This window comes from Arachis hypogaea, chromosome 14 (assembly GCF_003086295.3).
Source record: "Arachis hypogaea cultivar Tifrunner chromosome 14, arahy.Tifrunner.gnm2.J5K5, whole genome shotgun sequence".
NCBI classification, from domain to species: Eukaryota; Viridiplantae; Streptophyta; class Magnoliopsida; order Fabales; family Fabaceae; genus Arachis; species Arachis hypogaea.
This window is the reverse complement of record NC_092049.1, coordinates 1,388,234-1,413,444: the sequence shown is the minus strand read 5'-3', so window position 1 is coordinate 1,413,444 and position 25,211 is coordinate 1,388,234. Positions and strand designations below refer to the sequence as shown.

The 25,211-nt window shown below is 33.1% G+C and overlaps 3 protein-coding genes across 4 annotated transcripts; 1 reads left to right on the top strand and 2 right to left on the bottom strand.

The window, feature by feature from the left end:
* Window positions 1-1,386: 1,386 nt before the first annotated feature.
* On the bottom strand, window positions 1,387-2,372 carry LOC140178397 (uncharacterized). The gene is made up of 3 exons (XM_072215315.1): window positions 2,288-2,372; window positions 2,029-2,169; window positions 1,387-1,943 (listed from the first exon to the last, which is right to left on the bottom strand). The coding sequence occupies exons 1-3, from the start codon at window positions 2,370-2,372 to the stop codon at window positions 1,387-1,389; spliced, it is 783 nt and encodes a 260-aa protein (XP_072071416.1).
* Window positions 2,373-4,407: 2,035 nt separating this feature from the next.
* On the top strand, window positions 4,408-10,189 carry LOC112740863 (beta-carotene isomerase D27, chloroplastic). Its single transcript, XM_025789545.3, has 6 exons — window positions 4,408-5,005; window positions 7,149-7,241; window positions 8,488-8,549; window positions 9,336-9,442; window positions 9,758-9,853; window positions 9,934-10,189. Exons 1-6 carry the CDS (start codon window positions 4,592-4,594, stop codon window positions 9,981-9,983), a joined length of 822 nt encoding a protein of 273 aa, XP_025645330.1. The 5' UTR covers window positions 4,408-4,591; the 3' UTR covers window positions 9,984-10,189.
* A 977-nt stretch (window positions 10,190-11,166) lies between these two features.
* Window positions 11,167-24,158, bottom strand: LOC112740862 (methionine aminopeptidase 2B). 2 transcript variants are annotated; one of them, XM_025789543.2, is made up of 12 exons: window positions 23,689-24,158; window positions 23,449-23,584; window positions 22,409-22,445; window positions 22,215-22,322; window positions 19,501-19,600; window positions 18,615-18,760; window positions 18,444-18,535; window positions 18,254-18,348; window positions 13,461-13,557; window positions 11,938-12,081; window positions 11,636-11,853; window positions 11,167-11,453 (listed from the first exon to the last, which is right to left on the bottom strand). In XM_025789543.2, the coding sequence occupies exons 2-12, from the start codon at window positions 23,573-23,575 to the stop codon at window positions 11,343-11,345; spliced, it is 1,275 nt and encodes a 424-aa protein (XP_025645328.1). In that variant the 5' UTR covers window positions 23,576-23,584; window positions 23,689-24,158; the 3' UTR covers window positions 11,167-11,342. The 2 variants fall into 2 exon arrangements, with proteins under 2 accessions (XP_025645328.1, XP_025645329.1); XM_025789544.3 differs by having other exon boundaries at window positions 23,449-23,591; window positions 23,689-23,837.
* Between the last annotated feature and the right edge of the window lie 1,053 nt (window positions 24,159-25,211).

The following is a 25,211-nucleotide window of genomic DNA, read 5'->3' as shown; positions in this document are numbered from 1 at the left end:
TGAATTTTACTAACCGGTTAATAACCGGTTTTATAATATAAAACCAATTTGGTTAATTAACCAATACTATATTTTTGGTTAACCAAAAAATTGGTTTGGTTTTTAGATTAACCAAACCATGAACACCCCTAGTCTAACTCATACATTTTATAAAATTGGCCTATATGATAAATGTCTATTGTTAGTTCTTAATTATGATAGCTATGAAACTTTAACAGCAATAAAAAATGTATTCTTAAAATGATGAGAAATAATATTATAAAATTATCTATTAGGCTTGAAGAGTTAAAAGAATGAATTGTTAAATTATCTCAAATAACTTATTTAAAAAAAATATAATTTTCACTAATATTAGTTTTCAAGAAAGAATTTCATAAAAATAAATAAGTGTATACAAAATATTTATTTTATTATAATTTTTATTCAAGGAATCGAAAACTATGACATACCTATATTTCTTAACCATACACATGATCCTCAGCTAATACCATAAGTGACTTTCTTGGAAAAATATTAACACATACATGCTATAAAATGAATAAAGGAAAAAATAGAAAATAATTTAATAATGAAGAAAATAAATCTTTAGTAAATAAAATTGAATAATATTTTAAAAAATATTATTCCAAAATTATGGTATCAAAACTAAATAAAGAAAATAAATAAAAAAAAAACAAAAAAGAGAAAGGTGTCATCAAGTATAAACTGTTGCTATATATAAGAAGTTTAGGTTTTTTTATTTAAATATGTATGAAAAAATCATTATTTCTCAAAATGTACATGGATGAAAAGTTTACACAAAATGCGCATAGCCATCTCAAGGGTGTCACCCACGAATTGGAATTACACTCCATTTCAAGCTAGGTGCACACGAAATGGATGCAATGGCCGCTGTGCGCATCTGACACCCCATTCCAAGTGAGGCAGACACGAAATGGAGGAAATCAAGGTCACCAACCACGAATTGGACGAACTCGAGGCGGACACAGGCAAAGTGGAGACCTCACTGGCGGCGGCCACGAAATGGCCCACTCTAGGACCGGCGCACACGAAATGGGGATGGTGGCAGTAATGGCAACAAGTTTCAGTAGTGACAGTTCCCGTACGAGCATGCAGTGGATGGTTTGGGAAGCAATGGGTTGGAGGGTTGTGGCTGCATCAATATAAATGGGGTGAAGGGGAGGGGACCAATTCGGATGGTAGGGAAATAGGAGAGAAAAAGTGTGGTGTTTTTTTTTTTTTTTCTGGTGTGGTAAAAAAAAATATATTGAGGAGAAAAAAATTTATTATTTATTAAAATGAGTAGTAGTGGAATCAATGTGGAAGAAAATTTTAATAGGTTGTATTGTGGTGTTGTAGCCATTTCGACGGCTCTAACCCTCTAATCTAAGTCATCATTGCCGGAGACGTGGCCGGATCCTTGCCACTAATTAACTCAAGGTAGTATTGCGCCTGCTCTTGCATTTTCGAGTATGTCGCGTTGACGAGGTGCCCTTTTGCTTCCTTGCTCTTGAAGTTTGTTGCAAAGTTAGAGGCAATATGTCTGACACAATAAACATTGTGTTTCCATCCACACCCATCTCGCTCCAACACAGCCTTTATAACTGCATGCCTATCAGAGATAAGCAGAATTCCCGGCTTTGTCGCTATATGCCTCTTTAGGTGGGTAAGAAAGAAGTACCACGGGTCTGTATTCTCCCTTTCGACAAGCACGAAAGCTATGAGCAGTATGTTGTTGTTTTCATCCTGTACTATTCCCATCAATAGGGTGCCTGTGTACTTACCACACAAGTGTGTTCCGTCAACTGAAACCAGTGGCTTGCAGTGTTTGCATGCTTCAACACACGATAGGAATGGCCATAATACTTGTTGAAACATGACACTGTCACGGTCTAGCGTGTTTCCCACGTAGTACGGTCGGGTTTGTAGATCGACAATTGTACCTAACACGATTACGCATAGTTATCAAAATAGAGTAACGAACGCAAACAACATCAAAAACCGAATAATGTCACATGTATTTCATACCTGGAATGAAAGTTTGCAACACGTTGAAATATCTCTGCAGCTGGTTGTATAAGTCATCCCAGTCTCCATAGATTCTGGCTATTGCCTTTTGCTTCACTAGCCAAACCTTCTTATAAGACACCTTGTATCCGTACGCTGACTCTACAGAACCCTACAACACCTTAATGCAAATGGTCGCATCTGCCTGAACCATGGGGAATATATGCTGACATATGACATTACTATCAAGTTGAGCATGATCTTGCGACGTTGCAGTTGCCATACAACTGTGAGGCCCATGATATTTTTAGATTTCCCGAAATCTCGAAGCCCTCGTCTTTACAACCCTTACCATCCAACGACATTGGTCACCAAAAAATTTGCATCGACATACATACTGAGTTTGATCTGATTCTACCACTTTGTATTATGCACTTCTACGAATGTTGTAGTTCTTAACAGCAAGCATCGCTGTTTCTCTATTCTGGAACTTCAAGCTAATCTCCAACTCCATTTCACCGGTCAAAGCATAGTTGCTCAGTATCATGAAGCGGTTGGATTTCAGGAATAACTTTTGCTTCCTCATCGCTATCATTCTCAATCTCATCTTCATCATACGAGTTTGCCAATCTGTCAGCAATACCTTCCGGGGATGCAGCATGGGTGGTGAGGATGGGACGTCCGTGAGAATTTTTTGCATTCTGTTCTGGCGTCACGAAGGCGTTAAAAGTGGGACTACGAGCCCTACCAATCTCCGGAAAGGGAATGGCTTCAGCCGTATCGAAATTTCGAATTTCCTCCACGTTATTCAAACTAGATGAGTTACCCCCGACATCTTGAAGCTTCACACAAAGTTCCATCGAATAGATGCTTCATATCATCGAAACATGATGGTCCGATTTAATCTGCATTTTCTGATAAGCAAACGAACTGGCTACCGCAACTGGCATCCTGTAAGCGAGGTTACTGATCTCTTTTTTTCCAACCAACCCAGTGTTCATCAGAATCAAATTTTTTAGTTGTTGCAAAGATGATTGCAGAGGAATCATTATCCAAAGTGGGTCATCACACATAAATGTTACACCGTCAACTGTATGAGAAATTTCTCCATTCAGATATACGATAAAATATATGTGTTCAAAAGCCATTTCCACAACAAAAGTTGATGATATCAAGTTTTATGAAAATGGGTTTCACAAAGAGAAAGAGAAAGTAGAAGAAGGGTGAATTGGAGTTGTGGCATCACTTCTGCTGGAGCAGGGTTTATATAGGCTAACTTTGGTTCCATTTCTTGTGCGGTACACGCTTAGTTGGCTCATTTTGTGTGTGGTACACCAGAATCTGGTGCCCATTTCGTGTGTGCCCCACCTGAGTTCACCACTTCATCTACAGCATTCACGACTTGGAATGCGGTCCTGACACGCCACATTTCGCGTCTACCCTAGCTCCATTTTGCGTCTGCTTTGGCTAATATGGTAGCTCTATTTCGTGGCTGACGAAGGTAACATGAATTCTCTATTTCGTGTGCACCTAGTTTAAAATGGAGTGTAATTTTATTTTGTGGGTGATACTCCTAAAATGGTCATGCGTATTTTATACAAACTTTTCATCCATACACATTCTGAAAAATAATAATTTTCTCGTACATATTTAAATAAAAAAGCGAGAAGTTTATGAAACAATAAAAACCATAGACAACTATAGTCATAGACATTATAAAAGTCATCTTTTATAAATAAGTCCAACTAATTAGAGAACTAATTCTGTTAGGAAAACAAGAAATTAATTTTTTTTTCGGACCATTAAGAGAGGAATAGGAAAGTAAAATAGAGAGAGAAATTACAAAGTTGGATAAAAATTAGTTAAAAATTTTTTTTTTGAACTTTTTAAACACAAATAAATTTGAAAATTATTTTCGATAAATAATAAAAATTTAAAACAGTATGCAGTATACATGTTATTTTATTTGTTTATTTCTTTTTTTAATTATAAAACGGAGAGTTTATCCTCTTCACAAAAAATGTTCTTCAATATGATAGATAACTTTGACATAATATTATGTAACTAATATTTTTTAACTATGTTAATTATATATTAAAATTAATTATTAAAATTATTTCTAGTATAAAGTTCACAACAAAAATTAATTTAAATTATATATATTTATACATGATAATTTTTTTGATTGTGTTTTATGTGCACATCATAATTTTTTATATATTATTTTTCTTACACTGTATCAGAATAAACACTATGTAATAAAATGTTGCCACTAATAAATATTGTAATAGCCATAGAACTATAATTTAAATGGCATAATTTTTTTATATTTATTTAAAAATTATGAATTTGAATCTAACTTTTAATTTAAAAATAAATAAATAAATATTGTAGTGGATAAGGTCCATCCAATCAAAATTTATTTTCAATATACGAAGAAGGGAACGTGTGGCTTATAGCCTTCAAAGTCATCATATGAATCAAAATATTTTGCGCTGAAAATTGGATTCCTTATTGGCGATGATATTAAACATTAATTATTCCATCTTGTGTAAATTGTGTGTGAAAAAAGCTGTAATCATTGATGGTGGTTCTGAGCTTCCAAGTTGTGCTTCCAATCCCTTCACCACAACACCAGCACCGCAGAACTGTAAGAAATGGCAATGGCGGCAACAGGAATAACGTGACGTGGTGTGGGATAGCGGAACCTTCCGGTGAGCCTGCTCCTTTGGGACAGAAGACGCGTTACAATGATAGCGTGGTGGAGAAGGCGTTCATGACTCTGTTTGCAAGAAAGATGGAGAAGTTTGCAGAACCTGTGAAAGAGAAGAAGAAGAAGGAGGAGAAGGAGAAGAAGGGTTTGTGGGATTGGGGTTATGACTACGAGAGCTTTGTGAATGTGTCGAAGAGGGTGATGGAGCGTAGGTCACGTGCTCAGCAGCAGGAAGTCGTTAGAGAAGTTCTCTTGTCCATGCTTCCTCCAGGTGCGCCTGCTCAGGTTCGCAATTAATTAATCACAAACTCTTGAGGCAGTAATTTTTAACATGAACTCAGTTACAAACTTACAGTCAACTTAATATGAAGTTGATAGTTAAGAGCTGTTAAATGATGAGACTGATTTGATTTCATTGGACGACTCTTTATAAACTTTAGGTAAAAGAGAAAGTCTAGAACTCAGTAGATTTTGTAGTTTTTAGCCATCAATTAGTCATTAATGATATTTTTTTAATAGTGTGAGATTGTATCTAATGGTGTAGAATTTGATGGTTAAGTGCTGGCCAAAATTTAACAAAAGTGCTGGCTCCCTAACACTCTTCTTAGGTAAAATTGATTGCACCTCCTTGAGTTTTCATCAATTTTTAGTATTTTTTTGTCATTATTTGATTAGTATAAATACTAAATTATTTTTAATGCATAAATTTTGTTAATTTATGTGTATATGAAAAAATTATAAGTACAAGCTGCATTGATTTATCTGTGTAAAATTTTGATAAATATAAATATAAATTATATGTTTTTGTGTGTAAATGTTTGTAAATATGAATGCAAATTATTACTGAATAAGTACTAGCTAAAAATGATAATATTTACTGATCATGTAGTATTGTTTAATTAATTATTTTTTATGCCATTTATTTTTTTTTTCTAGACGTGTTCTGAATTTTTTTTCTACCTTTTCTTTGCTAGTGATGATTTACTTAAAAAAGCACATGGGAATTAATGTTTATGGATTAAAAAAGTTTCATAAATTTCACCAACACAAGTTTGACTAACTTCTTAAAAAATTCATGAAGTTTTCAACAGGTGTAATTATTTTTCTAGCCATTCTAATTATTTTGTTATTTATTATAATTAGATCTGTGCAAGGTATGATTAAAACAATAAAATCTTAAAGTAACAAGTTAAAGAAATTTACTCAGAAGTAGTGTATTTATTTGTTAGCAGAGAATGGTTCCTTTCAATTTTTTTTAACAATTGAGAGAGTAAAGTGTAATCTCTCACCATTAATTTTGTAAGTGGGATTAAGAATAAATATGAGAGAGAACAATGAAAAGTTAGAGATCACACTTTACATCTTCAATTTTTTTTACAATTGAAAGGATCCATTTCCGTGTTAGCACCATATTTTGGTGATGGTATATAGCACGAGTGGAGAAAAATAGCTGAAATGGAGTAATCTGCCTAATTTGTCACTACGTATACTCTCTAACTCTGTTCTGAATTCAAGTTCTACTCTGCTTCTTGTGTCAGAATTAGAACGGAAACATGATAATAAGTTCTATATTGAAAGAGAAACTCTTTAGGGCAAGTAATTTTTTAACATTATTTAACCAGTACAAATATTAAATTGTCTTTAACAAATAAATTTTATTAATTTATGTGTACAAAATTTGAAAAGAATGAATGTAAACTGTATTAATTCATGTGTGTAAAATTCTAATAAATATATGTGCAAACTATATATTTCTTGTGTGTAAAACGTCTATAAATATGGGTACAAATTATTGTTAGCTAAGTACTAGCAAAAAATTATATGTGTAAACTGGAGGGTGTAATTTATTTTTGTTAGCACCATACATGTGATGCTATATAGTAAAAGAAACCATAGATGCCTAATAAGTTTTGTGCTATGATGCGCGGACACTGACATGGATACTGGACACGACATGATATGGAACATGCTGATACGTAAATTTTAAAATTTTACATGACACGGGGACACGTATTTTTTAGATAAACCGTAGTGATATTTTAATATTTTATTAACATTAAAATATAAATTAATTTTTTAAATTATTTTTAATGTCTTATTTTAATTATATCAAGTATTTAATATATTTTTTATTTTAATAAATAATAATATATACTATATCTAAATTTATTTTAAGAATAAGACCGGACACGTTGACACGTGATGGTATTTAGATGTGTTCAAGTGTGTCTGAAGAAGAATTTTTTATTTTTTATTGAGACACGGTTTGAACACAGCAGACAATAGACACGCGTATCAGACGAGTGTCGGTGAGTGTTGTGTCCGAAATGTGTCCGACACGCAGACACGGCAACTCAGCAAAATGTCGGTGCTTCATAGGTTTTGTGTGTTGGTTTGTTAAGTCGCCTTATTTGTGTTGTTTCTGCAGTTCAGGAAACTGTTTCCACCAACAAAATGGGCTGCAGAGTTTAATGCTGCATTGACAGTGCCTTTTTTCCATTGGTTAGTTGGGCCTTCTGAGGTAATTTAGTTACTAAATCCTACTTTATCGTTTAATAATCGGGTCATGCTATATTCTCCAAGGTTCTAGAATTTTGTAGTAATCTTAAGATATGCATAGGCTAGGCTCAAGTTTCTATTCAATGAAATGAACCATGAGGATTGAGGCCTTGCGCTTTACTATAATAGTTTTGCTTTTCTTGAATGTTAGATTAGTTACAAGTGATTGTTTCTATGCATGTGTTCATTTTGACAGCCAAATGCATCATCTCATGTTTCTGTTGCAAGAACAGATGTTGTAAAGAGAGAAAGTAAAAATATGAACATTCTTGCATTTTCTTTTAGTAGAGCTTTTGGAAATTGGAATCTTATATTATTATTATGAAACTAACATGTTCTGATTCGGTTGAATCAATTTCAAGTTATTCCTAAAAATCCTTGCTAATTCACAAGGAATAGTTTTCAGTTGTTGATGAATCCTCTCGAGTGCAGAGTACATGTAATGTTTGTCAATAATTAAAAAAAAAAAAAAAAAGTAAAGTATCGTTTTTGTCCCCAACGTTTGGGGTAAGTCTTATTTGTGTCCCTAACGATTAAATCGTCCTATTTGTATCTTTAACGTTTATAAAAGTGATTCAATGTTATCCTACTATCAATTATACTAACAAATCAGATTATATTTTTCAATTATTCTCATTTGGATGTATTCATTCTGAATTAGGTCTCACTTGGATGTGTTCGATTTTAATATTATACCCACTATTTGTATTTAGATTCAATTATGTCCATAGAAAAGTGAATTATGTAAATGTTGTAGGAATTAGTTTCAACATTTAATGAGCTATTTTTCGGAGTAGATCATCGATTCTATCCCAGACATTTGTATTCTAACTTCAAGAAGATATTTTTAAAACTCAAACTAAAGCGCTCATGATGTGTAATTGATGACAGGATAATATAGAATCACTTTTACAAATGTTAGGGATACAAATAGGACGATTTAAACGTTAGGGACACAAATAGAATTTACCCCAAACATTGGGATAAAAACCATACTTTACTAAAAAAAAAAAGTAGTATTGTATGTTCTTCCAATGATTCTGCTATAGTGAATAACTAATTTTATCCTAACAGTTTAATATTGTGCCTTCCCATTTTTTGGATGTTTGTATAATGTTGAGTTTTATTAATCTATAATCTATGTATTCTTTTATATTTTCTGCTATGATGGAGTTGTCATTAATATTTAGATACTTGAGATGTACTAGGTTGTGGAAGTAGAGGTAAATGGGGTGAAGCAAAAAAGTGGCGTCCATATAAAGAAATGCAGGTAGATTTTATGGCTATGATATTGGAAATTGAATGTGTGCATAACTTCTATGTGCTTCCATCCATGCATGTAGGTATTAGTTGGTAAATTGAATGATAGCTGAAATGTTAAAGTTGGAAACAATTTTGTAAAGAGAAAATATACCGAACTAATTTTTTGGTCAATATTAGTCCTTTAAAAGGAGGAAAAGGCAAATAAGTTTATAATTTTTTAATTGGAAGATACATAAGTCTTTTGACTAATTGAAAATACAAAAACGTCACTAACTTTTAAAATACGAGATATTTAAGTCCTTCCGTCCAAAATATATAAGAACAAATCGGTTTTCCAGAGGGATTTAAATGTCTCGCGTTTTAGAAAATGAGGAGTGTTTTTGCATTTTTAATTAGTCGAGCACTTATTTATCTTTGAGATAAAAAGCCAGAGACCTATTTATCGTTCATTCTAGAATTTAAGTTTATAATTTAAAATTTAAAATTAAAGATTTATGATTTTGCATCTAGAATTTAAGATAATCAAAATAGTTTTAAAAAAGTTGACTGCTGTTGGTGACAAAATAGTTTAGAAAGATTTTCAAATGTACCGTCGTAGTATATTAGTGATTTTTAACCGTTGATCTTAACTATATATATTATATATATTTTTTATAATTAAGATCAACGGTTAAAAATCACTGAAACACCGGGAAGACAGTACACTTACAAATTTTTCAATAATTTATTCCTTAGTATTTACTCTTTTATAAATCTGTGTATCTACTTGTCTTAATACTTTTTCACCTCAAAGGTACTTGGAGAACAGTGGCTGTGTGGGAATGTGCGTCAATATGTGCAAGATTCCTACCCAAGATTTTTTCACTAACGAATTCGGACTTCCATTGACAATGATTCCGAGTATGTTCTCTTGTCTTTGATCATGATTCATTGGACAAAATTTCTTATTGCGATGAGGTCCACATACAATTAATTTATGGAAAAATACAGGTAGATAATAAAAATATTAAACAATGTTAAATAAAAGATATATCAGATGTTCATTTCACTAGGTGTACGGATGGTTATTTTAATATTAAAATTTAGGTGAGTAATTTAGAGGTGCAATGTGTTTTTATTTGATTGGTGGTTGTTCATGTTGTTCAAGATAATCATTGTTTACCTAGCACTCTCCTTAATTTATTGTTAACATGCTTTTCCTAAATTTAATCTCAGATTTTGAAGATATGAGTTGTGATATGGTGTACGGCCAAGCCCCACCCCCATTTGAAGAGGACCCAGTTTCAAAACAACCTTGTTATGCAGAAATCTGTAAGCATGTTCCTCTGGTTCAATGGACCAAATTATTTTCATATTTTTAATAGCAAATTTTTTTTTTTATGAACTTGCAGGTTCTGTTTCAACTCCAAGTTCCAGTGTGTGTCCTAAACTACAATCTTGAGTAGGCACTCCATTCAGATTTAGCATTCATTTTACTTATAGAATATAATGACCCGACTGATTTTCCTTTATTATTAGATGTGGTATAGAATTTATAAAATCTAGGTTTCATATATCATTTAATATAATAAACAAAAGTACATTTTTGTATATAATAAAATAAAAGTGCAAGTTCCTAATAAAAAAATTAGACAAATTGATTTCTAATTTTTTTTATAATATTAGATAAATTAATATCCAATAAAATAGGCACAGAATGTAGTTTATTATCTTCTAAAATTTTACACAATTTCGTTTCTCAAGAAACGATGACATTATCAAAACAGTCTAATCGTTAGTCTCTGTTCTTTATCCAATCACTAACACTGTTTGACGCCATACTATATTTTAGAAAAATTAAAAACAAACTTTATTACTTTATAAAAATATTAGAAATTAATTTATCTTTTTTGTTCAATTAAAAACAAATTTCTTTAATCATCATTTATCAAGATAATTTGACTTTTAAAAATGACCAAATTAATCTCTGAACTTATAAAATCCATTCGCTCCCTAATTTAACAATCGTTATCTAACATGAAACGTTACAATGGCAACATAATATCGCCAATAGTAAAATAACATAGTTAAAACTTTAATGTTTAAATAGACGTGCGAAATTAGTTCATTTGATTAATTTAGTCACAAATACAAAACCAATTAATCAAAATGAGTTTAATTAACTAATCTAAGTCACATAATTGATCATGCTAATGTCTTAGCTATGTCATCTTACCATTGAAAATGCCAAGTTAATACTCTAATGTTTTTATGTTAGCATTGTATTAACAATAGTTAAATTAGGACAAAAGATTCCCAATTCGTAAATTTATAGACTAATTTGGTTATTTTCAAAAGTCAAGGACTATTTTTTTCCCAATAAAATAAAAACTCCGGATGAGTGTCGAAAAACTTCATTATCTTTATGACAAGTTAGAAAGACAATCAGGTATGAACACAAGGTCACTTGATTTCAGAGACAGAAAGAGAGACAATTCTCTGCCCCAAAAACAGAAAACACGTCTTCAACGCTGTCTCTTTATTTAACTCTCAAGACAATCCAAATGCAACCTAAATAAGTCGAATGGTCATCTCTTCAACCTTAATAAGATCTATCGAATAAGATACTAACACGAACCAGAAAATATGCCCAATGATGAAGTGACTACCATCAAATCGGAAGACGTGTGTCAGAGTATAGAACAATACAGTTGATGTTACAGGAAGAAGAGTTTGTTTTTTTAAATAAAAAATATTAAAAAAAAACAGTACAATGTCTATAGATATATAATAATATTAATCAAACCACTTTATATCCAAGTCAGTAGTCATCGCCCTTAGATATAACTTCTTTGCATGTTGGCCGGAGAAGGATTGTATGTTCAAACTGTGATACATAGCTTCCTTTCACATCACATAGAGGGGGATAGGGCTGCATGAAGACCAGTTAAGATATCACAAATCAGTCATTGTGAACTTAAATAAGCTTAATGCTAATATAGAACACAGCAATCACCGCAACACTCATTCAACATTTAATGTGACAAAAAATATATCAATAAATTCACATACAAAATTTCTATTCTAGGTGGCTAATTAGTGGAACATACATACCTGAACAATGCCAGCGTCACACAGGTTCTTCAACGCCATTAAGTATTTAGTCTCCCCAAGGCGATCTAAATACCTTCTACAAAAGGCTAAAGTAGAGAAGTTTTTGTTAATAGTGGCCAATAATTGCTTAGCCCTAGGCAACCTAAGAGGTATATGACCAACGTCAAAATTTTTCATGTAGTGGCTGCACTCCAGGTCTTCGCGCACATATCCTTTTCCTGAATATAAATTCAAAACCAATTCCATCATGATTTATTTCAAGCCATTTGCAACAGATATCTTACAACAGAAGAAACTGTTACCTGTAGATCCAAAGGTTTCAATAGCGAAAAATTCACCCTCTTCCATTTTAGTCTGCTCTCCTCCTTTCACTATGGGAACAGATTTTCCTGCATGTATTTGGTAGCGTCCAATGCTATGTCCATTCAGATTCCGTATACTCTTAACTGCAATAACATTCTCGTTAAAGTATACCCCGCAGCAGATATGATGGATAATATTGAAAAATGTTGGCAACTGATTATAACTACCCCTTTGGCCTGTTTATTGGGCATTGTAAGCTTTCACATAAAGGATACAATTTTTCACATTAAACATGGTGGGTAAGGAATACGGAGAAAATTAATGCCATGAAGCTATAAAAAGGAACACTCGGCCATTTTAACTTCTCTTAAACCCATGTCTCGACAAAATGAAGGCATCAATAATCAAGCAAAATGAATGTAACACTGTTACGTATATGATTAAAAGCGCACACAGCACTGGGTAAACAAACCCAGGAGAATTGGAGGGGAAGAACAGCAGAAGTGGATGACCAAGCTCCTAGGATACAATTTTGAGGTAAGATACAAGGAAAGAGGGAAGAATAGAGTGTTAGATGCGCTTTCCCAGAAGTTCCAGCGCTCTTCTTTATCAGTGGCCAGTGGAGTGGGATAAGTTAGAAGACTAAGTGCAGAGGGATGAGAAATTGCGCGACATAGTTCAGATCTTACTAAAGGGAGAAGAAGAGGTTCCAGTGGGGTTTGAATTGAAAAATAGAAGGTTGTTATACGAAGGAAGGCTGGGAAATCCCAAAAATTCAAAATGGATTCCTAAGTTACTACAGGAATTTCATGACAGAGAGCCAGCCTCACTCCTAGTTCTGTTATATTCTCTCACTCTGATGCCTACCTCCTCCTTCCCAGTTCCCACCCCCATCTCAAAATTTTAAAAAAGGAACAAATTCTGTTACTACTAATACTCCCTCCCCTCACTTACCCAATTCGGTTAGGATTACACCTCCTGATCCCCTCTCACGCTTACCTCACTAACTGAGCCAGGTGGCAGGTTGGTTACAAGGATATTCCCCCTTCCACTGTTTCCCTTTCTGCCCTCCAATCTTTTCTCTCTACTATAACGAAATGGTAATGGTTGAATCTTCCCTCACTTAGGATTAGATACTTCTCCTCTCATCTCATCAGCAATATCCGGGTATGTAACAAATAGTAGTGAAACCTTAATCATAGATAAGGAAATCATTGGATAATAATAGCTAATATCAAAACTAATCCTAAGAGATTATTTGGTGTGTTAAGATATGATAGAGATATTATAGAATACTCTATGTATTTCTAACAAGTACAAAGTTACTCATGGTTGAATTTATAGGGATAGGAAGATCAACCATGAACCACAAAATAAATGCTCCTACCATAAAGTTCCCCATTACATCTAAAACAGAAAATTGTAAATAATCTACTTTTTCCAAGCTAAAGTTCAATTTATCTAGATCAGAAAAATAAAATAAATATGAAAAGAGAGAGGAATAACAACAGTAGTTTCATACCTTGATACACCTTCCCATTAATCTCAACCTCGTAGGACTCCATGACCTCTTGAATTGCAGCACCAATATCACAAAGGCGCACATCAATTCCAGCTTCCTGAATAGTAAGGTAAAACATCTTGTAAGATTATAACACAACCTCATTGGTGTAAACCCAGAACAAAAAACCAAAAGAATCAAGAAAAACATATGTCGTGGTTCATTAGTTTCCCATCAACAAAATCTTTATCTAAACATTCTCATTGTTGAGTACCCGACAAGTAGAATGAGGGAAAAGAAGAGAGAAGAGGGGAAAAATAGTTCTCTTGCCTTTTACTTACAGCAAAAGAATGAAAGAGAGATTTGAAAATAAAAGTAGAATGGGACTTACTGATGCAACAAATAGGACAGCTGGAAATGTTAGTGGGGAGGGCGTGAGTGTGGGATGATTCTGTTATAGGAGAGTTGAAAATGCATACAAGAGAGGTGACGGGAATTAAAAGAGATAAGGAAGAATTTAGACAAGGACGGACTGGTAACCTCTGATGGTGCCTTGTGCTCTACTTTTCTGCATTTTGTTCTTCCATTAATACACTCAGAGAGGATGGAATCCTGTCACTCTGATATCTTTCAGCCTCTCTGCTTTCTTCATTCTTTCGTCTACTCTCTCCACTTCTACTCCAACATTCTCTGTTCTTATTCTGCTGCATCTACATAGTCTTAATATTTATGGTATTAAAGCCAGGTTGTCTACTCTCTCCACTTCTACTCCAACATTCTCTGTTCTTATTCTGCTGCATCTACATAGTCTTAATATTTATGGTATTAAAGCCAGGTTGTCTGCAGCACGGGAAGGGCTACTTATAGGCTGGATTACGGTGAGTACTGAATACTAATAGACGATAGCAGAGTGGCTACAGCTAGGTCAATGTTGATAGAGTGAGGCCGCTGTGGACAGCAGGCCTCTAGGGCTGGTGTATTGTTAAGGACTTGGTTATTATGGAAAGTCCCATATTGAGTAGTATGGGATGCTCTATACTGTATTTAAAAGGAGTGATTCTTCCCCCCTTAAGAGCTAGCTGTTAAGGTGTGGTTCCCTACAAGACTAATATGTACTCATATAGACACATTAGAAACAATTAAGATAATTCACTGTTCATACATGTTCATATGATTATCTTGTACATAATCCTAGAATATCTGTTATATTAAGATTAGATTAGATATTGACCCAAAGCTAAAGATTAGATAAGATACTAAATACCAAGTTCAAGCAATTCCTTTCATGCATTGCATAATCATATGCAACAATGGTAAGAGTATCTTTCTCCCAAGCAATTCACTCAGATTTTCAAGTCTGTATGTAGAGAATCCATAAAAGGTCGACTCCACGGGTACCCATTGTTCATTGCTGAAACTTTCTTTTGCTAACACACATCACCACTCCTATTACCCCATATTTATCTCCATGTCATTATTTGGCAAAGTCTAGTCATGGATTTTAGCCAACATTCGCCATAGTTCTCTAGGGCCAACAACCGGCAATTGCTTTCAAGCATGATTTTCTACTAATGGCATCCCCATTGCAGTTGCCTACCTTTAGGCAGCCTATCCTCAACAGATCCAATGTGAAACAGCAATGAATGCTTCAGCAACCCCACCACTCTGTGAATGATGCTACAACCACGTTGCACTTTCTAATGATTGATCAGCACACAACCCCAAATTGCATAAGATCCATCCCTATATATTAATTGCCAATTATTATTAAACTTAGTTTAACAAATTATTGTTGACACTCAAATTCGTGATTATTTATGTTTAAACTTTGAAGGAGGAATCTTAACAGGGGAGAGTGGAGGATAAGGCCCCATTCCCCGCCCCGCTCTCACTTATAATTTCCGTAGACAGATGAGCACCTGCGGATATCCATGGGGCAACCAGTAATTATAAAAATTCTTGAAATTTTAGTACCACAGTATGACTTATAGTGATCTAAGTCATCTAACAATTAGTGTAATACAAGTTTTTTATATAGTAAGCATAAATAGAAATCCAAATCATACACTATACAAATTTAGTAGTTTTATGTCAAATTTTTAATACACATGAATACAGGTACCAGGGAGATAAACATGACCCATGCCCATGGTATATCATCCTTTGTTTAATCCTGTCCACTAACCCAACACCTTTGACATCAAGACTAGGATACTTCACTCCTCTAGTATTTTCTCATGTACATCGTTGTTTCCAATTCGTGATTTCCTAGGATAAACTAATATAGAAATCCAATCATCTTCAAAGGTTAAAGCTTTTGTTTGCACTGATGTTCTTAATCAAATAAACACTAATGGCATGCTTCAGAAGCACAGACCTCTAATGGCTTTGTCATCTAATATGCGCATAATGGGTGGTTTAAATTCTATCACGAGATCTCTCGGATCATACATTTTGGTATATTCAGTGAATCCAGGTACGGCCTATGGATCAATACCAGTTTCTTCCTCCAAAGTTCAGAAAAAATGTCTTGTCTAAAGAAGCAAAGATTCTGTGGTAGAACTTAACTTTTGTATTGATTTGGTGTACTTGGTTGGAAAGGAAAGGAACGATAAGGATTTTAATGATTCCTTTCCTATTATTGATTTTATCTCAGGATTACCTTTTTTATTTCTCTTTGGTGTCAATCTCATGTGAAAAGGAATGACCTGGCATGGCTATGCAGTTTATCCCTTAGGGTATGTTTGGTAAGTGAGACAGAAAATGAACAAGGCGAATAAAGTACAAAAAAATGTGTTTCAAGTTGGAAGCAGGTAACCATCGCAATCTGTCCCAAGACACAAGTTTTCTGTATTTTCTGTCCTTCCAAAAAGTAGCGAAAAAGGGGACATCAATTTTCTATCTTTCTGTTTTTAACTCTTTCATATTTGTAGCCTGTCTCAACTAGCAAACGCTAGCTTAGAGTGTTAAATGTTAATCATGTCCTTTTGCATGTAATATGAGGATTCCCCATCCTCTTTTTTAATACTCTTTTTCTTTGTAAAAAATCTTCTTTTCATATCCAAGAGCAATCAATAAATAAATAAATCATCAAATTTGTTAAATAAAAACTAATGCAAAGTCCCAGGAGAAACCCTACATTCATCAAAAGTACCTAACAGTGAAATCCACAAGTTAACCATAAACCACTCAAAAACCAAATGTACAGCCGATCCTAAACTAGCACTACATACTTTCGAAAAGAGAGGGAATTTTTTTTGTATGTTTTGATATCATTTAAGAATTAGAATGTTATTACAAAAATGGTTCTAGCTTTTTCTTCTCAGGTTAATCTACTTTCAGCTTTTAATTACTTTGTAAGTTCCTACCGTTTCACCAAATTTGTAATTAGAACTTGCATTTTTAAACTTTCAGTTGATTTATATGTATATATATTATACATAGACATATTCGTATATACAAATTTATATTTAAAAAAGAAAAGACAACTATTCTTAGAAGATTCGCTCCTATCATGATATAGCATGAATTGTAGTGTATGATAGCAGCAAATATTCTAACATTATTTCTTCTTTCTTTTTTTAACAACTGGTGGTAAGAAATTGAAAAAAATTTTATCCATTAATCTAGTAGTGAAACCTACAAAATATTCAACATGGGATGATGAACAAGGAAGAAACTTTGCAATGGGAAGGGTTATGTAGATGAGCTTGCCAATTTATGTAGACAAAAAAGGAAAGGCACATAAATGGTACATAATAAACTTCAGATTACAAACTTCCAAACTTGCAAGTTTGTTGGGTTGCAATTAATGCCATGACTACACCAGTGCCAAAAGGGTTTTGGGCTTTTGGCCACATATGGTCAAGTCTTTTCAATGCAATAATCTTCCAATCAAATTAAGGTTAAACCATAGAGATTGAGCAACAAGTGAAATGTGAATATTTCTCACTTGTGTCTTCCTAGATAAAAGTAAACATCCTAACAATACAATCAAAACTAATAGCATCATTTGACCCATTTAATCAACAAGCACATTTCCCAAAATGAATTTTACCTAGAACTGTGACATGTTATTCCATTGTCACCTTATTAAAAAAAACTCTCAGCTCAGTCTTTCAATACAACACTATTAAAAGACATTATAAAGTACTCTATCTTGAAACACTTATATGTATTTCCTAAAACCATTACCCTGTCTTTCATTAATATGAAAGAGATTGATACTTATATTTCATGTTATGAAACACAAATGAAGGTGTTGTAAGATAGTGACCATTAATCCATCTCAACTAGATCTTGAGTTAGACCCCTGTTAGGATCCTTGATATTGATATCAGAAAAATGCAATTGATTTCAATTGGCAATATCATTTTACCATACCCACAAAATATGTAAGAGAGTATACAGGGGGAGTTGCAAATAAGTAGGACATGTGGTAAATGCATGGGTAAGGGGTTTGGTAATTAGCCTTGCAGTCTAGGCATGGCTAGACAAGCGAAAGAATATCTTGAATAGAAAAGGTAGTTAGAACTATTTATGAAAGGGCGGTGGTACAAGGGAGGTGTCTCAAACGGTAAGGACCTGGGAGTGCAGTTGGATCTCTCAAATACCTAGCAACCATATCTTTCACCATTATGTTTCACTTTCTTGTTTATCTAATATTAGATTTTTGTCAATGAAGCCAAACAAGATCACTTATTAATGGAATTTCAAATTTAGTGGAACAATTAGTCTCATAAATGTCTTAATGCTTCTCCGTGACATGGATGAAAACAACTTGCCGAAAGGTTGAGCATCTTCCTAGGAAGTACCTTAATACCAGTATTGGTTGCTTCACGTGAGGCTTCGAGCAGAGGGTCAAACATTGGGTTGAATGCCACGGTAAAAGCACAATCAACAATATATCCTACAGACAAAACTCATTATTAATGGCACTTAACAATTACTGAAGTTAACTTATTTAGAAGTATTAAGATGATATACAATCATTTTGGGTATTACCGTCTACATGGGTGCCAAAATCCAACTTCATTACATCATCATACTGAAGCACAGTCTTGTCTCCTGAATTTGGGGTCCAATGAGCTGCAACCCTAGAGAACAAAGAAATTTGTTGGAAGGCGATTCCGTGATCTAGAAAAAATAAAAAATAAAAAGAGAGCAAACTATCACCAATTCAAAGAGCATCCTGTGGGGAATGCAATGCCTGCTTGCAGGCCATCCTCTGATATTAGCTTCCGAACAGTATTCTCCAATGTTTCACACAAGTCAGTCATCAGCATTCCAGGCTTTAAAATGCTTCTCATATATTTGCGAACCTAATTAGACAGAGAAAGCATATGTAATAAGCTAATGTATAACACAAAGTCAAGATCCTATTACCAAGCACAAAATGCAATTTCACCCGGCTCTTCATTCGAATGTAGACAAAGTGATGAGACAAACACAGCTAGAAAAATAACATCCTCTTTTGTGTTGACATGTAATGAAGGCTAGAGGAATAAGATGCAAAGAAAATTAATTTTTTTGACATTCAATTGTAAACAAAAGTAAGGGCAGCCCAGCCCAGTGCACGAGACAGCTACCAATCACTGCCCCCAAGGCCCACCTTTTTCATCCGAATTAGAAAGAGGAGAAAGAAACTTTTTATTTGTAGCATTGTACTATTGTAGCTAGTATATTGTAATATTTTTACACTTTGTAAAATAAGTTATTGTATTTACAGTGAACCCAAATCTCTCTTGAAAGGTCCTCCTAGATCAAAATCCACTCTTAATGTTCTCCCCAAATTCTCAAAGTCTGAAAATAGAGGGGCATGCATAAATGGAAAAAGAATAAACTACCATTTTCCGTTTTCAGCAACTGCTACAAAAGAATCCTGAGAATATTTAAAACAGATGAAAATCTAAACAAAACATAAAAACCATTTCATTCACTTCACATACCCCAATTCAAGTCCTCCTCCCTATCAAAAGAAGTTAAACTACACTAACATACAATTTTTGCATAAAAAAGTAGCCATCAAAACTAATGCTGAAATTCAAAACAAAATTGAAACCTGACGATGAACTTCTGCTGCTCGACGAACCGAATTATAGATTGGTTTCTCAAGGCGCTCCAGCTCTCTCTTCTCCTCTGATGTAGTTCTCCATAGGTTACTGGCATAACAGTAACCATCATATCAGCTAAAACATAAGGATATTTGAAAATTCACAATAATGAGGTCAACAAAATGAGGTATCAAGAAAGGACAGAAATAAAAATACCCAGGTCAGTGGCGACAATAAAATGATACACAAGTAGTAGCTGTTTTTACCCTTGCAATTGTTTCATCAATGGACTTCTCCATTTGCCATGGAAGCCCACAAACATCACTTGTGTAAAAATGAATTCGACAAAAGAGACAATATCATCTGAGCTCTAGTAATATCTTTATGTAAACTGTTTCTTTCTTTCATTTGGCTTCATTCAGATTTGAAATGGGTCCTAGAAGTTTGTACATGGATTCATGGTTGAGCAACTAAGGATAATCCGTTACTAGTTTGTATTTCCCTGATTTTATTTGTCCACTATCCATTAACATGACATAAGCAACTTATGTCTTCTCTAATACTCTTATATTACAGATGTTTACCCATAATCATATGTTAGGAACTTGGATATGAGTAGTATGGGATGTTTAATGTTGTACTTAAGGAGAGTGGTTCTTTCCCCTTAAAAGCTAACATTTAAGGTATGGTTCCACAATATCCTTAGGTATTTAGCAAAATAAAAATCATCTAATTGTTCCCACATTGACCAGAGAAGGTGCTTGGGCACCCTTCTATTAAGTAACTTCTAGGTTTGAGCTAAGCCCAATCAGTTCTAAGAATAATGACAAATAAGCTACGAAACCAAGACCTACGTATTCAAGTCAAGTAATTATTGACATAATGCAACATGGAAAAGCCACATCCAAAAATGCCATAGCAACACAGCAACCACTAAAAGGAAGATAGCTGATATTGGGGAAAAATAAACCAAAATAATCTAAAAATCTGAAAAGGAAAATAGTGCAAATAATGTTCCCAACAGTTGTCAAAACTTCTTTATGACAATAAACAAGACTAGGGAGTCAGACAATTGATTTAACCCAAGAAAATAAAATTAAATCAATAAGAGAAATAAAATAATTAGCAAGCATAACCAAATAATGCAGGCCAAATCAAAGAAGTTGCATGAATATCAGATTATATGGAATGGAGCTAAGTAGAAACCAGTGTGAAACAGAATCTGGAGAATAAAGCACAAAACCAATAGCAGGAGCTGTTTCTTAAAAAGGGAAAGAAAACACAACACAAGCCTGTTGAAAACAGAGATTGGAGGTGTGTAAGCCACAGGCCAAAGCTTCCATTTGAGTGTAAGTAAGAAACAGAGAGCACTTAGCATCAAGATGGTGAATGAGACCATGTCATGGATGAGGCTGGTTGAGGTGAAATAGAGTCAGAGATAGTTCATTATCAGTCATAGCCATGGTGCAAAATATTGACTATTGATGAACTGAAGATTGAAAACCTGAACAGAGACCTTGAAGTTTTGCCTAACAAGATGATGTCAGGTAGGTGCAAGATGTGTATAAGATAGGTTGTGATATATTAGGTAAAACTATTAAATGAGATTTAGATGTTAACAGTTTATGAGCTAAGATGATTTATGACAGAAAACTATGGCATCACCAAATCAATACAGTGAACCCACCTAGTGAGATATGTCCTAGTTGTTTTATGATATATAATATAGTAATAATAGGGAGCCAACTTTTTGCGGGCAATATCAATCAATTTTTTTAAAATTATTGTTTATCTTAAATTCTAGACCCTAAATCATAAACCTTTAACTCTAAATTCTAAATTATAAACCCTAAATCCTCCAATAAATGAGAATTTTTAGAACTAGAAAAAAAAAGTTGGCTAATGTTGGCTAACTAAAAGTTGATTCCCTATATTTTACACTAAATATCTCTTCTATAACATTATAAAACCAGAATGTAATTTGCAATTTAAAACTATTAAAATTTAATATCAATGGATTAGTTAAAGCATGTCATGTTATTTAAAATCCGTTGTTTTTATGTTTGTTTTTCTTAAAATAATAAAATAGAATTACTATGACATAACAAGATATAAAATTATTCAAACTTAAAGATATTAAAAATTAATATAAAATCAAGTTTCTTGTTCATATGTTAGAAAGTATATACACCGCTTCCATGACAACAGCATGAAAATGTAATTGGCACAATGTCAACAGATTGTGCAAGCTTCCATCATTTCCCTTCTTCAAAACCTGAATTTTCCATTTTTTTCCAAAATAGTAAACAAAATTAAACCAGTTAAACTGGTCAAAACTGCCTGGTTTGCAAGGTTTCACAAGTTCATTGATCTAAAACCACTTATTAACATGTTGATTTATATGGTTCACATGAACTATTCTAAGAACAATTCCACTTAAAAACCAACCAACCAAATTTAGTTTTTTAAAATACTGGTTTTCTTTGGTTATTTCTGATACTGAGCTACGCTAATAAATATGGTTGCGGTGCTTTTGTATTTTAAATCAAGTTGATGAGACATGCAAGATTATTCAGATAAGATGCTTCCTCTGTAATGGCATTTCATTCTTTCTCACTTTTAAAATTAACCCCAAAAATATAACAAATAAAAGAAAGGAATCAAAGTCAAAGAAAAATTGATAAACCAGATGCTCAAATTAAAAAATTTGCCATTAACTTACTCGTCTTTGTACTGCTGAATTTCACCTTCAGGAAAATCTCCAGATGGGAAAAGTTCAAGAACAGGAATTGATGGCGGATCAGACTGCTCAAGGATCTCTTTCTTTTTCCTGGAAAAAGAAAGACAACAACCATTCTTGAGAAGAAGTTATTAATGATTAGGAGAATAATCACTCATGCCAATTTAAGTCCTCACTTGCTTTTGGATTTCTTCTTTTTTTTCTTCGAAGTTTCTGTCAAAAGAAAAAGCGTATGTTCAATGATCAATACAACTCAATGTATGGAAGGCCAACTAAAATGAAAATTGTTGTTTGCATATGCCTAAGTCCTAAATGAGAAACGGTGAAAGTGGGAATCACGTTGCATCTAGTGAGACCATAGTAATATTATTTTTAATTATAAATGTTGCTTTGATTATTTAGTTGTTCCTTCATTCACATGATGTTGTTATTTCAGCCTGCCTTAGATATGTTAAAATAATAAATGTTGTGATTCACATACAAGTAAATGTGAGGAAAGGTTGCTGTATCTTCTCTGCAATGTGAAAGAATGCTCATAAAAATCATACATGAATGATTGAAAGCTCAAAGGTTATTTGATAAGCCATGATTTGTTTTCCTTCCAACCTACTCAATCCAAAACTTTGTGCTATGGAGGAAAGTTTATGGTTCCTCTAGTTTTACTGGATTCAAAGTGTTATTTACTTAAGCAACAATTCAACTTTCTACTTGATGTATTAATAATTTATTTAAGATAGCTAGTCCAACTAATTAAGTCCATTAATTAAAAAAACTTAACCATATACTGATTGTTTCAAAGCAATGTTAGGGGATAGCTATAAAGAAAAGCAATAGAGTACCAAGATATCATGATGTGTGTGCCACATGATGCAAGTGGAACTGCAGTGACATTAGGTGTATCTTGAGCATCTCTTTTATGTTATGTATGTATATCTTACATTAGGTGCTTTAAGATACAATATTATATTACAAGAACAATGACCATCTGGAAACAGAACTTTCAATTGCAAATTGAAATAGAAAATTCATATTGATAGATTTTACCATTCAAAAGATCTCGCAGGAGTGAATAAGTTAAATGAATAAATAAATTGAATTTACTGACAAAACGGACAAATAGGAACTTGTATAATGTTTTTAACTCGCCAATGCCAATTCCATAAGAAGGATATTGGAAATTGTGCATAACAGATTCAAAGAACAACATAATAATTACCTTTTGTTTCTTCTCCCTCTTTTTGTGATGATGGAGGAAGCTCACCAGCCCCTTCTCCACTACTTTCAGGTTCTAAAGCTTCCTTTTCCTCGAGTGTAGTGTTTGGATGAGAAATTACCTCCGCCATAGCTAAGACCTGTATACTTTGACATACTCATATGGTGTCTTTAAATAAAACTCAAGAATAACAAATCAAATGTAAATCAAACACGATTAGAGATAGAAAGAGAGATGGAGTACCACGATCGTGGACAAAGAGAGCCGCACCGTTAACGGCAAGCTAGAGTCGTAGAGGGAGGGTGGGGTGCCCGACAAAGAAGAAGAGCAATTGATAAAGGTTTAGGGTTTATTCTTTGGTTTAATTTTGATATCAAAACAAGTGGGGATGCAAGTACCATCCATCAAACCAGTTTTTATATACAAAAACCGGATTTTACATGCAAAAACCAGCTTTTTATTTTTTTTTTAAATTGATTTTAAAATCGATTTAATAATTTTGTAATTGGTTAATAACCGATTTTATCATTTTAAACCGGTTTGGTTATTAACTTAAACTAAATTTCTAGTTAACTAAAATTAGGTTTGATTTTTTTATTAACTTTAACTATATACACCCTATCCGCCAATAAATTATAGCTCAAATGGCATAATCTCCCCATACTCAAATAAGAGGTTGCGAGTTTGAATCTCATATCTTTGGTAAAAAAAAAAAAAAAAAAACTATATACACCCTATCGAGTGTGTTATTACATGATGGATCTCATTGATTATGCATGGCTATCAAGTATCAATTCAAAAGTGAGTGAGTGACTTGAGTGGATGCATCCCAAATCCCAATTATACTTTCTTGGATTTACTATAGATTCCTGAAGTATTCTTAGGATAGGGATGAGGTGAATTTTTGTTGGTTATAAGATATGTCTTTTTGTTTACAATGCTTTTTTGTTAGTAGGTGTTATTTTCTTGGAGAGTTCTACTATGGTGAAAGAATATCAAGGCCCTTAAAAGATTAGGATCTTTATGTAATTTTTTTTAATTTTAGGATTTATTTGATATTAAATTAATTTAAAATTAAAGTATATTTTTTTACTCATTTGCACATGTGGCACAATCACATTTCACTCTTTTAATTACCAAAATGACTATTTCACTCTCCACACAAATAAATTTCTATTATATCTAATTTATTATCCAATTTTTTTATTTTTTTGACAAGAAAAAGTTGAAGAGCCAACAACTTTATTAAATTTTGGCCAGCATGTAACTAGCAAAAGAAAAGTAAGTAATCTCATACCGTTGAATGAAATTTCACACCATTAAAAACATCATTGATGACTACTTGATGGCTACAAATCACAAAAATTGATGGCCCCTAACACTCCACTTTTGACAAATCTAATTGTAAATTAAAATTACATTACATAAGTGAATTATAATTAAAATAGTCCCTTTCATGTATTAATGACACACAACTTTATAATTTAAATAGTACATTTCACATAATAATGACACATAATTTATATTTAAACAATTGTTGAAAAAATCATATTGACATTTTATAAATTGAATAATCTATTATACTAGTTTTTATTCTTATTTATCCTATTTATATTTAAAATTAATTTTATTCTTATAATTAGACCCAAACCAAGTATATTTATTGGACTTTTATATTAAATTATAAAATATCATTTTACTTTATTTTAAATGACTAAAAGATCCTACTAGGTTGAATGATGCTTGATTATATTAGACATTATAAT